The sequence below is a fragment of the Pleurodeles waltl genome, chromosome 4_1 (assembly GCF_031143425.1).
Source record: "Pleurodeles waltl isolate 20211129_DDA chromosome 4_1, aPleWal1.hap1.20221129, whole genome shotgun sequence".
Taxonomy (NCBI): Eukaryota; Metazoa; Chordata; class Amphibia; order Caudata; family Salamandridae; genus Pleurodeles; species Pleurodeles waltl.
The window spans coordinates 426,773,233-426,791,010 of record NC_090442.1 but is presented as its reverse complement, the minus strand read 5'-3'; the positions used below and the strand labels follow the sequence as shown (position 1 = coordinate 426,791,010).

At 38.2% G+C, this 17,778-nt stretch overlaps 1 protein-coding gene across 2 annotated transcripts in view; it reads left to right on the top strand.

Annotated features, from left to right (window-relative positions):
- Nucleotides 1-17,778, top strand: part of SEMA3C (semaphorin 3C) — a 480,273-nt gene that overhangs the window by 210,468 nt on the left and 252,027 nt on the right. For both annotated transcript variants that reach the window (XR_011202287.1, XM_069228681.1), the window contains exon 3: nt 12,865-13,025. Coding sequence is in view for 1 of the 2 variants with exons in the window: in XM_069228681.1 (XP_069084782.1) it covers nt 12,865-13,025 (161 nt within the window). In the remaining variant the exon portion in view is untranslated. The remainder of the gene's footprint in view (nt 1-12,864; nt 13,026-17,778) is intronic.

Sequence of the window (17,778 nt, the reverse complement as noted above, 5' to 3'; positions counted from 1 at the left end):
TTGTAGTCCCCTTTGTCTCATGTAACGTTTTCTATACACTGAGTTACACATGTATAGTTCATTGTCTTTGTATGTGTGTTCCAACACCCTATGTGGTAAGAGAGGTGCTATAAAACAAATGAAATACAAGTGAGAGATGACTATAGAGAGGTGTGAGGCACTGTTAGCGGGTGATGGTGAAGCAATCATTGAAGAGCCCCAGTAAAGACTGCCATATCCTGGTGCACTGTAAGGTCATCATTTACCTTGTGTTGTAAAATGCACTGTTTTGCCATTTCCCCCAAATTTCCCTGAGGGGGAGAACCCTCCAAGCCCCATTGTAGAGCCCAAGCTTGCTCGCTATGCATGCTATGGGGACTGCTCTGACTAAAATTTTCCACGGCTGCTATGGGTTCCCATTCGGGCCCTGCACTAACAATGGTGTTCTTAGGAGGGTTTATACTACTGTGGCACACTGCTTATGGTGAGTAAGATCAGCTATTTGGAAACTTGAGAACAACATTTCTAGTTAGGCATCAGAAACCATACACAAGAAAACAAGAAGCCATGGCCACTTTACCCCTGCTACCTAGCTTTAAAGTGTCTTTAATCCCACAGTAGTCATGTTTGAATTGACTTTTTCCTAATATAACATACCTAAGTCCTTAACATGCGGTACAAGCTGTACCCAAGGCCTAGATGTTAAGTGCAATGTGGGGATTACAGAACCTATGTACCTATGTAGGATTTGTATCCCAAAAGGCAGGGTAGATTGTGTTTAAAAGTAGGACATGTAGAAATGCAAAGTTAACATGGCATTACAGTAACTAGCACCTTAAAGCTATTTTAAATGTAAAAAGGATGGCTGGTCCATAGAGAAAAACTAATACTGGATCTCAGGAATGGGACCTGTAACTTTTGGAAAGTGCCCCTTTACCATTCTGAACTATCAAAGGCTAATTAATATGCCCAAAGTGGTTAGGGTTGGCCTGGAAACTGTTTTCCCATTAGTTAGGACGTGGCCAGGAATTATTCATACCCACTTGCTAGTGTACAATTGTGGCACCTCCAGACACCTATGTCAAAGCACTGCTGGACCTGAAGAATAGAAGTGCACCAGACCTGCTGTCTGTGACCTAAGAGGAGCCCTAGATGACTGGATTTGTTCCTCCAGTATCTTTTGTACCCAGGACAAAGTGGACTTCAAGAGTCATGAAGCTTACCTTCTGTTCTACTACAGGGATATAACAAGGTACAAGATGACTAACCTGCAGCTGGCCAACTAACTAGTGGCCACTTGACATTGACTGGAGCCTGCTGTTGGCCTCTGACCAATAGCTTGTGAGTCTCTAAGCCTCTAAGCCTCTGAGGTCGTAGGGGACTTCAGAAGTGTGCTCCTGTAGTTCATTGGAGGATACATGACTAACTCATAAGGTAAAATAAGGTAAAATTATGACCAGGAGGAACCTGTTTGGTGTATCCGGCCCACCCTCCATTGCCTCAAATCGTGCCTATGTCCCCGTCTATGGCAACCATTGACTTTCATTGCCACTTGTTCTGCTTCTTGGCACTATTTCTACTTAAAAGCTTAAAGATTCATATCTCGGGTTTCCTGTATTGGATGTTTACCATTTTTGTGTAATTGTATTTATTAACTCTAATTTGCTTTTTCTAATTTGTTTTGAGATTTTGATTATTTAGCAGTTTGACTTTATTACTGTTTTGTTACTGCAAAAATACTTTACACATTGCCCTGGGTTAAGGCTGTCTGCTGTTTGCCATCACTACAAGGGGACTGAGCTTAAGTGTAGCCCCTTTGAGGGTTCATCCTGACAAGAATTATGATTATTCCTTGAAGGGGGTAGTCAACCACCAGAAATATTAATCCAATTTCATACAGTACATTCTTAACAGTAATTTTTTAGAGTGGTTGTTTATAGAAAAGGTTTTTTCTAAAAAAAAGACTTTTTAATTAATTTGTTTGATTTATTAAATTAGTTTTAATGTTATTTTTAAAATATTTTAAAATAATTAAATCATTATTATATATTTTCCCAACACTTTTCCTCCATTAGGTTGGAGTGGAAATACTGAATCACACTCTCCTGTGCCCCCCACAAAATGACAGCACTTTCCCTATTGTTGTTTAGGTTGAAAAGGGAAACCTGACCCTTCAAAAGTCCAGTGCTTTTCATACTAGTTCTTTGGTTGGAGTGGGAATAGTAGCTCTATCCCCTCCAAAGTCAAACACTTTCCAAACTGTTGATTAGGCTGCGGTGGAAATATTAAATATGAAATCTTCAATAGCCAATACTTTCACCAATGTTGCTTATGGTGGAGTGGGAACACTAATTCTGACCCCCAAAGTCCAATACATTTCCTACTGTTGCCTAGATTGAAGTGAGAATGGTAAATCTGACCACACCAAAATCCAGCACTTCCCCTACTGTTCTTTGGGTTTCAGTCAGAATACTAAAACTGGCCCCTCCAAAGTTGAACACTTTCCCTATTGTTCGTTAGGTTGAAGTGAGAATAGTAAATCTTACCCCTCCAAAGTTCAGTACTTTCATCAACTTTGCTTAAATTGGAGTGGACTGGGATTAGTATAGCCGACCCCCTCAAAGCCCAGCTTTGCTGCTTAGGTAGCAGTGGTTATAGTAAATCCCACCCTTGAAAAGACCAATGTTTTCTTTACTGTTGCTTAGGTTACGTTTCCTTCTGTTGCCTGGGTTGGAGCGATAATAGTTACTTTTATTCTTCAAAAGTGCAATATTTTCCAAACTGATTTTAAGTTGAAGTGGGAGTGGTACATTTTATTCTACAACATTTATTTGTTTTTAACTTTTTTGTTCACTTTTGAATTATATTATTTGTATTAATTTCTTTGGGTTCATTTTTATTTTAATGGACTCCAATGGTTTAATATTTATTTCAACCTTTTTATGTTTGTTACCTTAGATGTAATGTTTGTATTATTTTTCTGTTTATGTTAGAGCTGTATCTATTTTTATTAAGCGGTATATTTTATACTAGTATTCTTGAATTGTGCCTCTGTTTTCATTTTATTGTTTCATGTTATTGTTGCATTGTAACATTTAGGCCCGTATTTTTACTTTTTTAGCGCCGCATTTGTGCCGCTTTTTGATGCAAAAGCGACGCAAACTTACAAAATCCAATTGTATTTTGTAAGTTTGCGCCGCTTTTGCGTTAAAAAGCGGCGCAAATGCGGCGCTAAAAAAGTATAAATACGGGCGTTAGTCTTTTATATTTATATTTGTGATTTTATTTCACAGTATATGTTCAATGTATTTTGATATTTCTATTTTATTTAGTAACTTAGCAATATTGCTTTAAATAGTGTTTTTAGGTTTTACTTATTTAGTAATTATATTGTATACTTTTAATTGATTTTCATTGTTTATATATCTGCTATACTTTCAAAGTAAATAAAACCCAATTTTTATTCAATTGTATGCATTTAATCATAAAAGAACATACATAATATAAAATCCATAAACAAAATACATAATGGTGCCACAAGAGCATGGCCACACACACATACACTTAAGTCATCTTTTGCAGAAGCAACTGTTCACACAAGAAAATTAACAATAAATAGAATGTTCAATGTATTGCATTGCCAATAAATATTTAAGAAGCACCTCTAAGAGAAAAAGAAGATAAAAGTAATTTAGAACAGAAAACGTGTTATTCTTTTATTTCTCTTGTAGTAGTATTTGGTTTAAAATGTTTAATGTATATGTGGATGTATAAATGTACATGTTATTTTTTTTATAAATTATTTTAGATGTAAATACTTTTTTATATAGACTTACCTATATAATGTTGTTATTTCGTACCTCAATAGTTTGTAGATGATATTTTTGTTATCCACATTTCAAATCTGCAACCCTAATATTTAATATCCCTACATTTTTTATGTGATATTTGTGTATCATGATATTTTTTAAATCATTATTATGCCATAGAATCATCTGGAAGAATTAGCTTTGCAAATCAGGTAGAATACTGCGACTACTTTTTCAAAGTATAGACAAACACTTCATGGACTACAAAGGACATGTAACACTTTAAAAATATAATACAAACAAAGTGAAAGGAATACTTTCAGAGGCTCATTTATTCGAGTAACCTGTAATAGTCAAGTGAAGAACTATTCATATCTATATAGAGCCTCCTACATGGAAAAGTGAATTGTTTAAAAATGAGTCTCCTCCAGCAGCCTGTGTCCTAGTGCAGGCACAATCTGTGAGCTACCTGAACATTCTAGGTCTTTACTCAAATTCAGTGATCTTCACAGGCAGCTGTTCCGGAAAGAAGGAATAGTGATATGTGAATTGATATGGGGCTTGTCTCAAGTACAAGCAATAATTCTCCTGGGTAGACAGACTAAGACTTAATCAAAAAGTAGCATTTTTTTTGCAGCGTACTTGTGACTCATTTACAATAGACAGTAATGATGTGAAACACACACATATCCTCTGGTTTAACATACACATTCACATACATGAATGGAGACACCCGCAGATTAAACACACAGATATACATCTATGCGCAGCATCAGGTTGAGCACAGACCTGCACAAACACATTGACACTCATTTTCGGATTAAACACACAGAAGACAAAAATGCTCAACACATGCATTGTCAATTTAAATACACTTTAGGGCAGATACTTTGAAGAAAACGAATCTATGCAACTTAGCCAGGACAGTTTAACAAAGGTTTAATTCATTTATTTAAGTTATGGGTTATACACTGGTCTTCATGGATATTTCATTAAAGTATAAAATACTATAACCATTAAATATGATTCTGTACTTAATTCAAGTATAACAATTGTAATAATGTAATAAATGTTTATTTCGACATGCCCTTAAAATGAGAACAATAGCTTGTGAAAAGAAAGTTATGGAAGCAAAATATGTATGTTTCAATTAGTTAAGCTATGGGTCAATGTTATAGCTCCCCAGGCACCTTGGAAATGTTTGTCCGTAATTCCTAATGAAAACATCAATACAGTGTAAATCACACCTGTTACCTCAGTTTATTCAAATGAAAGGAATGAAAGACTATAATGAAGGCATTCATTATCCTGAATACACAGACCAGCGTTTTCGTGACATGTTTATGGCTCCATCATACATTGCAGTCTGGTGTCATGGTACATTAAGCTTCTAATGTGTTTATTGATAGAGTTATGGATCTGCTGGCAGCACTGCAGGGGGGCTCATTGTCATATCCAACATCCAGCTTAATGCGCCAGTAATGAACCAGGCGTTTCTGCTTAGGCATTGTGTTTGAGATTTGAGGGATAAAGGTAGCCTGTATGTGAAAGAAGGGTGACGTATTTTAAAGATGGTGAAATAAATAAGTAATCTCCTTGGAATGTGCAGTCCCTTCACTTGGCAGGAATTCAACTGGATTGCTCAAGCTGGACAAGTGAAATCGTCTTCCCCATCTCTGCCATTTGGAGACAACCAATGATGTTTCACTTTGACATTGGTCAACAGATAGGTGGAGTCTATGTAAAGTTGTAGAAATCCTCCACCTCTACTTGTTAAATATGCTTAGATGGCGATACTCTTACTGTAGTATGATGATTGTGGCTGCTGTTTATGATTGAAAAATCGTTCTTTGAAGGCTACATACCAGTGGTTTCTTGAAAAATACATTCACCACCTCTGCTTCTTGACAGATACTGCTTGGAGTACGTTTGTGGCAAGTGTTCTAAATGCTGGAGGTTGAACCACGGCACTGAAATAGAACATTATAGTAGCAACCTTCGCTCTCTGTTACTGTGACCTTGCTAATGGAGATAATCGTCAGCCTTCTTTGTATGAGATGCCGAAAGCCCTCTTTCCCTAAAGCCACAGTATATGATCAGCCCTTTCTATCATACAGTCTCTCAGTGAGGGCAAATGAAAGCACAGATCTTACTAGAGGGGTTTTTGCAAACGTTTGCTGAGCACCAGGCACTGTTTAGTCTCCGTTTTATTATTAAGTGTGATCTTGTTCAGTATGGAAACATTGAGTATGGCACCTTCCATCCTTGGCGGTTTTCTTGATGTGTCACTGGTCTTAATGGGCATTTTCACTCTTTACTCATACATCACTTGAATGTGACCTCTCAGCACCTTACCATTTCCCCCAGATGCTTTTCCCTACACACTCCTTATTAAATCTACCCCTTTTTAGGGTCGAGCTTGCGTTGCATGCGCTCGCGCATGCGTATCGCAGCGAGATGCTTTTGTATTTAGAAAAGGGCTCGGAGCCCTGTCAACTTCACGTCAGTGTTTTTTATTGGTTCGTGGGCTTGCCTAATAAAATCTGCTTGCTTTCATTAGTCGAAGGCAAGCATATGTCATGCCTTTTCCGGTGGCTAGCCCTCCTCGAGCGCAGCGACCAAGTACAGAAAACATGCGAGGCTCGCTGTTTTCCATCTGGCTCGTGGACTTCTTTTTCTCTAATTTACAAGCGCGATCTCGCTTGGCAGAAGTTGAGCGCTTTACATAGTTAATTTCACTTTTTCGGGTTGTGTACACAAATGCACTTTTACCCAATAGGTGAAAAGTCGGGTTAGGAGTTTACAACGCGATCAGCTCTAACATGAGCAAACGCGAGACCCGTTGCATTGTAAATGCTTGTTCACATTGCTTCTTCTTCTGTGAATATACATTTCTGCACAGACATTCATATTTGCAGCGAAGTAGAATTTGTCGAAGATAATTTGCAAAACTGGTACATTTTGGCCGATCCTCTGCTTTGCAGCAAACCACAAATCATCCACCTCTTATCTAATGGATCTGCCTTATACCTGTGACAAAACTAATTCATGACATAAACAAAGTTATTTTTGTAGAACAATAATTAATTTCCAAAAAACTAATTTGATCTAGGAGAAGCTGGTTAGTTCCTGGGGGAAAACAACATTTTTGTAAGAAAAATTATGAACTCCTAAGAAATGCAGCTGGTTTATCAGCAGATTTCTGTTTTTAAATTCATTCACAATTTTTTCAAAAATACAATTATCCGACACTACTCTCAATCTGTTATGTTATTTAAATATCCAACTGGCCTAGTGAAGATTTTGGTTTAGTCCAAGAGGGTATGCTGCATGAGCCACAAAAACCTTATTTCATCAATAAGTAAAGCTGTTTGGAAATTTCTAGACCAAGAGTAGGAGTTTGAGCAAAACCCGCTTGCATACTAATGCTGTGTGCATGTTTACTTTCCATATCATCTGCCTTACCGCAACCTAGCTAACAGTTCCTTTGCTCAAATTCTGTTGAAGGTCACAATACGTATTAATTGCAACTGCTAGCTCATTAGATCCAGGAAAGCAGAACAACCACATGCTGTTGCTCTGCCACACACAGTGATTGCGCGTCCTTGAATAGAGGATGTGAGGTGATTATATGTGAAGTGAATGTAGCATTGGAACTGCCCCAGAGAGAAAGATCAAGCACCATGTAGGATTCCTTTAACATAACCTCTGCACATATGGATGGAGTGACGAACTGTCTTCAAAAGTGATTGAAGGCCTGCCAATGAAACTTGATCAAAGACTCAACCTGAGTAAATGGTTAAGATTCCCTAATACCTCCTAAATCGAGAGAACAGTGGATTTGCACCAGAAAAATCCATAATTATAGAAGCTTGTGAGCAGAGTGTTTACAGAACAGTTTTTATATATGCATATTGTCCAACTGCCGATGGGATAACATGCTTGACTTGGGCTGCCCAGGCAAGTATTCTCATTAACTAGCATTAATTACACTAGATGCCTAAAGAGCCAAAGCATCAGTCTAGCATGGAAAGGGGTGATCACTGCACCATCTGGGTCCAAAGCTCTGGAGGAGTCTCTCATTAACTATGCACATTATGGCCAATCACCTTGATTTCAGAAAAACCCTCAAAACTTTCCTGTTTTGTTAATTGTTCAACAGCTATTGTATTTTTCCTTGCACAGTCCCTTGTGTCCCCCTCCCCCCACCCCCTGGGCCAAGATGGTCTAGATTGGACGAGCACATTATAATATTAATAAGCATTTGCAATGCAACGGGTCTCGCGTTTGCTCATGTTAGAGCTGATAGCGTTGTAAACTCCTAACCCAACTTTTCACCTATTGGCAAATGTGCATTTAGGTAAGTAGCCCGAAAAAGTGCTATTAACTATGTAAAGCGCTCGACTTCTTCCAAGCAAAATCGCGCTAGTAAATTAGAGAAAAAGTAGTCCACGAGCCGGACAGAAAACAGCGAGCCTCGCATGTTTTCTGTACTTGGTCGATGTGATCGAGGAGGGCTAGCCACCGGAAAAGGCTAATGAAAGCAAGCAGATTTTATTAGGCAAGCCCACGAACCAATGAAAAACACTGACATGACGTCGACAGGGATCCGAGCCCTTTTCTAAACACTAAAGCATCTCGCTGCGATACGCATGCGCGAGCGCATGCAACGCATGCTCGACCCTAAAAAGAGCAGAAACCATATGTCCATTTTCCAGGGGATTGTGCTGATGCACCGAATCTGTGGATACTTGTGTCAGGTCGGAATCAAAATAGGAAATAGGGTGAAAGATTCAAAATAGAAATTTACTTCTCCCGCTGTGCCATTGATACAAATGCTTTCTTTTGAAATTTCTTGTCTAAATATCACTCAGTGATTATTCTTAATTGCACATTGATTTGCTCGAATCACTCTAATGGACTGCAAACCTAAGCACTCTTTTATTTTGATGATTTCATTGCCCCATAGTCATCTCTAGGATCATGTTTAAATCTATGTGCTTGCTCCCTTGTGCTATCGCTGGGAAAGCCCTTCCTGGTAAGTGATGAGCTGACTTACTTTCCAACTCGAGCACCGTGATCAGATGATCAGGGCCAAAAGAGAGTGCTACAATTTCAGAGGAAATGCATAGGTGGTAAGTCCTCTTCTGTTGCAGCCTTCTTAATATGGAATGCCCCAAGCCCTCAGCTGCACACAGTGGCTGTGCCAATGTGTCATGGGCCTTGGTGCAAGGAAGAAAATGAGCCCTTTGGCTGTGCTTGGATTGTAAAATACAGTAATAATCAGGATTTAGTGGGCCCATCAACCCTCTGGGCCCCCATGCTAAAACACAGTCTGCATCAATAGAAACTATGCCCCTTGGAAACACATCCAACTACTGCTGTATCAGTTCCAGTAAATGCTTGGTAGTATGGGATTTTGCATACCTTGTCCTCAGAATAACCATAAAGAGGCTGGTGCATACATTGTAAAGTGTTGCTTGTTAAGATGCCAGCTTCACAAGGCCCTTTAGATAGGTGTATGCTGTACAAAATAACATATTACATTGTCCAATCAAAAGGCGTGCTGTAGTTCATGAGTCTGCGACTTTAAGAGAGCCACATCAATAGAGATGCTGTACACAGTTGCTGACATAAAAAATACAAAAGGCTATACAGGATTACGCAAATATATAAATAGATACATACTGTAATTGCTTGCATACAGACGAGCCCCAAAGACTGGAAGAGGCTGAAAGAAATAGGAGGAGGAGCAGAGAGACATATTAATGCATTATTTGGAAGATGTTTTAATGTGTCTACTTCTGAGACTATTGGGACATTTATTCTCTGTTTATAAAACCGCACATCTGTGAAGTTCATCACATTCTTGACCTACATGTAGGAGGGGTCAGCTGGCTAGATCGCTTTATTTCATGTGATGTATCATGTTCCTGTCACTACTGTAAGTCCAGCAGAAAACATTGCGCATGATTGGTAACACCAACTGCAATGTCTGTAAAATATCACGTAGCAAAATATACTAAATTTACTGATCTGACATAAAGTGCGCGGATGGCTAGAATAGAAAGCATATGTTTTTATTGGACATGTACCTTTCTTTTCTGCAAATCATTCTGTAGTGCGACATTGGGACTACTGTAATTCTGTCTGCATTTTTGGGCATTTGAATGACAGACAGGCATGAATAGGCTTAAAAGCGCTGTAAAATATTTTAGAGAAGCATCGTGTAAGTAGTGACATATTTGGCTAAAGTAATGCCTTTCTAGTAAAACTAAGCAGAAAAAGTTTTGTCTGATGCTTGAAAAGCCACAAGACAGCATGAAAACTTCTGACGGGACCCTTTTCCAAGCAGCAGGAAATGTGGTAACTTAAGGACCTTTTATTTAAACTTTGGAAGGCAATAAAAGGGTTTCTTCAGTCCACTGTAAGGGGGTACTCAGATGTATACAATGTAAACCTCCACTGAAACAGCTTTCACACCATGGAGCTGTTGATCCTGCAGGCTGACAAAGGCCAGGGGGTGGGGCCAGGATCTGTGGAGAAAACTGGTATTGAATCGGCTTCTCAATTTGCAGCTATATTAACACTTCTCTACTGTTCCTCGCACTTCCCACAGTCGGTTCTTTGTGCAGAGACAACCATAATCCTGCAAGCAATGTGTTACTACAGCACGAGACACATTTCAGGCTGCTTTCAAGGAACTGCTATGAAATGTTTTCAATTTCTCAACAATACAAAGCTTGGAGAAATACTGTATTAATGTGTAATTCCATTATACACCGATTTAGTAAGAATAAGAAACACTGGTGACAAATAACTTCAGTGCTTCAGGAAGCGAGATATTTTGAAGGGTCACTTCAAGTTCAGACATTCCCCAATAACTGAAATGCCACACACTTCTGTATCTCCGCCTTTGCCCTAGATTTAGGCTGGAGTTTTTAATTTTCAGATGGATTTCTGGTTGAAGGTATAATGAATGTTCAAGTACACAATCGCAGATTGAACAATACAAAGGATAAAACCATAAAACCTATGCATGACTCTATAAATTAAAATTACATACATATTTCCACTCTAAAGTAACAAGCAGAAATATTTTGCTGTACATATATTACACTGTGGAATGGAAATGAACATTATGTAAGGAATGCACTTGTATATTTGTATGTGTTGGTAAATCAATGGGATGTCTTGGAGACAATTTAACATTGTGTACAGTAGACGCGGTTTTACATTTTTGTATTACATCTTCTTTTACAATTGGAGGCAAAGGAAGATTAAGTGGTTTGCCAATAATCACACAATTGTGTTAGACGAGCACCAAAGTCATCATAAGATCCCAGCTGCCCAGTTACAGAAACATCCACTTAGTGGTAGGTGCCCTACCAAGGTGAAAGCTTCTATCTCATTACGGCATGCACATCACCGACATGTGAGACTTCTGCCAGTGGTAAACCACCAACAGAAGGAGCTGCAGCCTGTCATCACTGGTGACTGGCCTAATTTTAATGAGGGTGAATTGAGATGGCCCTGTGATCTCAAAATACTGATCCCACATACTAAATCAATATTCTGAATCCTGAGCCGCAGTGGCATTTTCCACCCACATTAAGACATTAGAACTACAATAAATGTTGAATTTATTTCTCATAAATTAGATATTGCTGTAGCTATCCAAATAAGCTGACACTACACACAGACAACTTTTGTGCTAAGCCAGTGAATATCTGTAAGGTTATAATATGTATCCTGTGCATTTAGCATTATTAACTAAAGTATGAACTACCCAATTTTAAATAGTTGCTATAATTGACGATCTTGAATTCAGCAAGCAACCATAACACTATGCTAATTTCTCGACAGTAACATCTCTTCCCTACTTGTTCACTGTCAAACTTTATTTTCTTGTTTGCAATAAATTTCAATTGCTTTAGTATACATGTTGTGTTCTGTGATATAATTCATGGTAGAAAGTACTAGAAGCATTAAAACAGTCCTATTTGTTCAATGTAATAAAATCAATGGATGTATTATTTACTGTCAAATTCCTTTCACCTAGGCAAAAAATGTGATTTTCAACAACTTTTGCACTTTGTGAACTACCTGTAATTGCACCTCTTTGGAGAGTGTACTTTTAAGACCATAATCGGTTAGTATAGAAAGTGTATTCCCTAACTGAGGTGCAAATCCCCCATAAGGAGGAAGTCTGTTCAGGAGAGTTCGCAATCTCTTACTTGGATAGGCAAAACTGGTCAAATAATCGGTCGGTAATCCTAATGCCCCCTGCCACATTTATCAGTAAAGAAGTGGCCAAAATGTGACAGACACAAGACTGACACAACAGAATGTGATGCATCCTGAACTCTTTATATAATGGAGCTGTTCTATGTGAAGTCTTAGAGTCTGGTTACTCAATGTTCATATCTTTTCACTCTGACTGAAAGCGCAGGAAACAGGAATCATTTTAAATAGTCTCTTCTTAGTTATTATTGAGGACAATTAATGATTCTTTTCTCCCTTTCCTTTGCATTTTTGACATTCCCAATTTGTCAGACCTGTATTCAAAGTATTCCATTGATCCCTGTGGAAACATGAGGAAAACATATGTGGGTTTTAGATGTGCATGCTCTTAGAGGTGGAAGCAGGCATTTCCAAGCCAAAAACCTAATGGCATGGAAAAGCTTGTGGTCAATACAATCTCTGTCCTATCTCCTAGACTATGGTGTTCACTTCAGTACCAAAGCGGACTGTCCTTCCATGAAGGTACATGCTGATTTTATTTAGAGCTCTTGTACTTTGGTATTGACACTACACAATTTGTTTAGTCTGAATCAGAGCTGTATCACAGCAGAATGTAAACACTTTAATCATTTTGTTGTAGTTTTGTAATGTGTTTCCTAAATTCAAAAGTTGTTTTTCAAATGGCAAATTTAAGCAATGCTCGTCAGTTATATTGTTACAGTTATCACATCTGTGTGCTGTTGCATATTCAGCAGCCATTTGTGTTTTGCATTCTACTTATCAAGTTAATTAATGAGAGGAGCATGCTAAATGTATGTGTTTCCTTTTCCAGAGCTCAAGGAAACAAGGACTTCTGAATTTTACAGCATATCCCAAAACCCCTTGGACTACAGGATATTATTGATGGATGAAGATCAAGACCGTATCTATGTTGGCAGCAAAGACCACATTCTGTCCTTGAATATAAATAACATAAGCCAAGATTCTCTGAGTGTAAGTTCAAAGCAAGTGCTTCCAGAGTGCAAGATTATTGAACTGCCAATCCTTCAATTTGAAGGAAATATGGGTTTCATCATGATAGTTGCCAGCTGCAAGCCTAATACTCTCAACACTTAAGTGCCACTGTTTTGAGTCCTAGATAAAATAAGAAACATGCAAATAAGTGGTGTCACTCTGATTCATTCCAAATGTGTATTCCTTTGTCCTGATTCAGTGAGAATAGAAACCCCTTGAACACCCCTATATATCTGAATCACAGTGGCTATCCTTTGATGGTCATATTTTGGACCATATTCACACCTCAATACTTCCATGCCATGAGGGAGATGTTTGGTAGAGGCTACTAGTCTGACCTCTTTTTCAGCCCTGTGTTTTCCGGTTAAACAATTAATGTGATTTTGGGAAAAATAAACACATTTCTCTGTCATTCAATTCCCTTCCTGATCAAAGTAGGAGGGTTCTGAGGCAATCCAATTTGCAACATGTTTTGAGGAGGTTTCACTCTCACTAATTTTCATTGAGGAGCATGAATCATACCAAAACCTACTTAATCGGGAAACTGAAGAGGAGACCATCAGGATTGCGGGCTTTTTAAATACCCATGCTTTCATTATTTTCTATGCACAAACTACGTGAGTATATCTGTGCTACAGATAATCTGTAGATATGTAAGAGAATTTCACGTTAATGAATGGAACATTGAAAAGAACCATCTATGAGATTAACCTGAAATGTCCCCCACGGGCAAGATATAAATACACAAAGTTACATTGAGGTTTGTTCTAAACATTAGCATTATGTAATGGATATATATGTTTTGTTATACAGAAATGTATTTACTCTCAAGGCCAACAGTATTTGTGTCGATGGATTTGATACATTGAGACAGCAACATGTGTAGCACTATAGAGCTATCTTGTTAAAATAAGGGGTATCAGTAATTATTTTTGACCAAGGGTGCACCCAAAATAGACCAAAATTGCCCAAGCATCCTTCTTAAGGTGCAGATTGCATACATCTAAGGATCTGTAATTTTCTTTGCAATTCGGTTTATGTTCATTTCACGTCATCAATGCGCCAGTCACACTTCACTTACAATCTCATTTACACTTTTCCAATACACTTTTTCGTTAACACAGTATCTTTCTGACACAACCCAATGCATCTCCAGAATTTGGTGTAAAGTATGTGCACAATGGTGTGAACGTTTACAGGGAAAGAAGTATCCCCAATCAAGGGCAGTGTGCTCAATTTGCATTTGGCTATGTCAGAATGCTGCTGTAGTATTAGAAACAATGTAATGGAAAAGTATAACACACACTGCCCTCATCATACGTCAGTCTGTAGGATTATACTTTTCGAAAGAGCTCAGGATTAACCCACCTTGCACTAATAAGATGTTGATGAACAAGCCCTGATGATGAAGCGTGTCACCCAGTGTGAGTGAGGGGTCATGTCCTTTTTTAGGAGAAAAAAAACTCCTTAAAAAAACTTGGAGCAAGGAGAATGAAGCTTCCTTAAGCCGACCATCTTCAAAGGAGAGGATATAACAAAGATTTGGGAATAATCTTTCCAACTGACCTTACAAGAGAGTCCGCCAGCCTCTTTTTTGTTTTGACTAAATAAGAGTGTTCAGGCAATGCAAATGGAAGTTTGCACCGAAATCAACATTATACTGGAAAACTTAGTGAAATGTGTATGAAGAAAAGAGGCCCTAAAAAGGCAAAATATGAAATAGCCAGATACCGCATGTTTGACCTCATTTTGATCTCTACAACACGAGATTAGCCATTAATAGTAACATGGGAAAATAACACACGTTGCAGTATCAGTATCTCACTGGCTGGTATCAACATGTCAAAATATTTTAGTAGTAATATTAGATGTGCAGCAGGGACCCACTTATTGCTTAATGTATGCATTTTTGGAAGGTACATCCCTTCCTCTTTTGCCATATCGGGGGTACCACACTTTACACAATAATGGGCGAATTGATTTCCTACTTGTGACCTCCCTTTGTTTTTATTTGTTATTGAACATGCCACTCGCTCAACAGGAAAACCACAGCAGTGTGTGTTCCTGTTCTAGCACACACCCTTCCCACTTGAAAGGGAAATTATCTGATAAATTGTAACATATGTATAGCTTTAGTTTTCCAGCTTTTATTTCACATTATCAGCTGCACTGGACAAGTTAGATTGTAACCATGTGCATGTCTAACAAACAAAAGGTTTTGTTTGAATTAGAAGCATTCAGAGGAGGAATGGATTTCCAAATTTCACACTAAAGCTAAATGTGAACATGATCTGGGGAGTGCAAGGCAGGAAAGCAGAAAGATAGGAAAGGCAATGAAACTCAGGATCCATGTAAGTAGATACAAGAGAATTCACGAGGAGGCACCACCCAGCTTATGATTCAAGCATCGGACAATTTGCCTAAAATATAGGTACTCTCCTCTGAGAACGAGTGTTTACTGTTAGAACTGTCTGTAGACCCTACTGCGCTTGAAATACGATCTTGACACTTTACAAAAAGAAAGCGACTTTAACACATACTAATATATATAAACAAAAATAGAAAAACGCTAGTTTTTCGAAATCATTGCCTACTTTAAAATGTTCTCTTGAAAGCATTCTGCAGAGGCCATAATAATCCGCAGTTTTAAAATGTGTGCTTGGTGAGCAGTCCTAATAGTCATGTGCAGGATCTTACTTTAATTAATGATGACTGAATTTTTGGAGAATTCCAGATGCCTCTTTTTAACTTGTGTAACACAAAAGGCAAACATGAGTGGAAGCTCTCACGTATCTTGTAAAACAGCAATAAGTAGGGGACATGCATTTAATCCTATTAAAGATTTAAGCAGCAACACTGTTTGACTTTTGAAGGAGTTTTAGTTATTTTCAGCGGTCTGTATATCATTTATAACCAAAAGTAATTTGGGCGCCGATTGTAGCCTCACAACATCATAGTTTTGTTTAAAAATAATAATTGTCCTGTTTATAGAGTGTTGACATCAGTTATCAGCACATTCATGCCATTCACCTGCGATAGACATATCACTCAAATTAAATTTTCTGTCCTTCAGAAAAGACTTGCAGAACTACCAGTTCAGATTACATCTTCGAGAATAACTATTGCTAATGTGCCTTTGTTTAAGCTGTATTTTGATCTAATGTTCTTTTGTTATAGCTGGTTTATTGAAGTGTCTGTAGAAAGGTTTATAGCTCTTGTGACTAGGTTCCAGTTCTGGGGATATCAAAAATAGTTTTTAAAATGTATGTAAATTTCTGTTTTTTATGCTCCAGGAGAACGATGACATTCTCCAAACAGTGTGAAAGTGGTAAATATTTATTCCTGTGGATGATGCATCCCCAGGAGAAAAACTGGGACGAGGTTCTTTTACCAGGAGTAACATCAACAAGAAACGTTCGAATGCATGGTCTAATGCTTCTGGCAGCTTGCAAATCCTGCAGTCAGACTTGTGTGTCTTTATAGTATTAGAATCTATTTTGTACAGATGATATTTTTGTAAAAGGGACTAAGGAAGAAAGGGCTAGATGTATGAAAGCGTTTTGCATTCGCAAACGGTGCGAATGCCCGTTTGCGAATGCAAAAAGCCATTTCAGAATGTATTAAAGGCATTCTGAAAGCAATTTTAAGGAATCGCAAAAATAGCGATTCTTTAAAATTGCGACCCTGTATAGAGAGTCGCAACTTGCGACTCTAAATAAGAAATCACAAATAAGAATTCCTTAACTGCAATTTCTAAAGGACATGTAAGAAGCAATTCCTAAATGCGAATTGGGCATTTAGGAATCGCTATTTGCCACCAGGTTGAACCTGGTTGTAACCATGTGCAAATTTTAAAAATGCATTTAAAATGCATTTTTAAAATTTACATCTAAAGCACACATGCCCTTTTGGCATGTGTGCACCTTACATGTTGTAAAAAAATTATTTTGGGGTGCAGCAGAGGGGGCCTTAGACCCCCAGCACCCTGGGGTTTTGCATTTCTGAAATTGCGATTTCCACTTCAGAAATCGCAATTTAGGAAATGCAAAAAATTCGCAGATAACAGGCCCATAGGTGCGAATGGGGCCGGTATCGCAATTTGTGATTCGGTAATAGCGTTTGCGATTTTTAAGAAATCGCTATTACCGAATCGCAAATGTGAGACACTGCATTTTTTTCGAATCAGAAATAGCGATTAAAAATCGCTATTTCCGACTCGCAAAATGCCTTCTTGGTACATCTGCCCCAATGTGCAAAAAGTCACATAACCACATTAATCCTAGAGCTTAGAGTGGTTCTGCCAAAATATTCCTCCGAAAATAAATAAAAAATAAATGTAAAACTCATAACAGTGGCCAAGGAATTGGGAGTTTACCTTTAAGTTTCAGGGTAAATAGGTAAGACGTGAAGTATCCGTTAAAAATTAAACTATGAAAGATTCTATCAGTCTTCCCATCTTGTGATTCAACTGTCTGGTATGCAGCCCTGCTGGAATCTTGAAAGAAATCTCTGTGGGATGTGTGTGAACAATGAGCAGTCCTCGAATGCCACTGATCACCAACATTTTTTTTTTAATGCTATGAATGCAGGTGCAGCACTTGTGCCTAGTAGTGGAAGGGTAGTTCTCTTTAAATGGTTTGTGACAAAAGAGTGTACTAAGGGTAGAGCAAATACCAATAAAGCATAATACAAATCTGTGCAAAGGCTAGCCGCACAAAAGATATTACCTCCT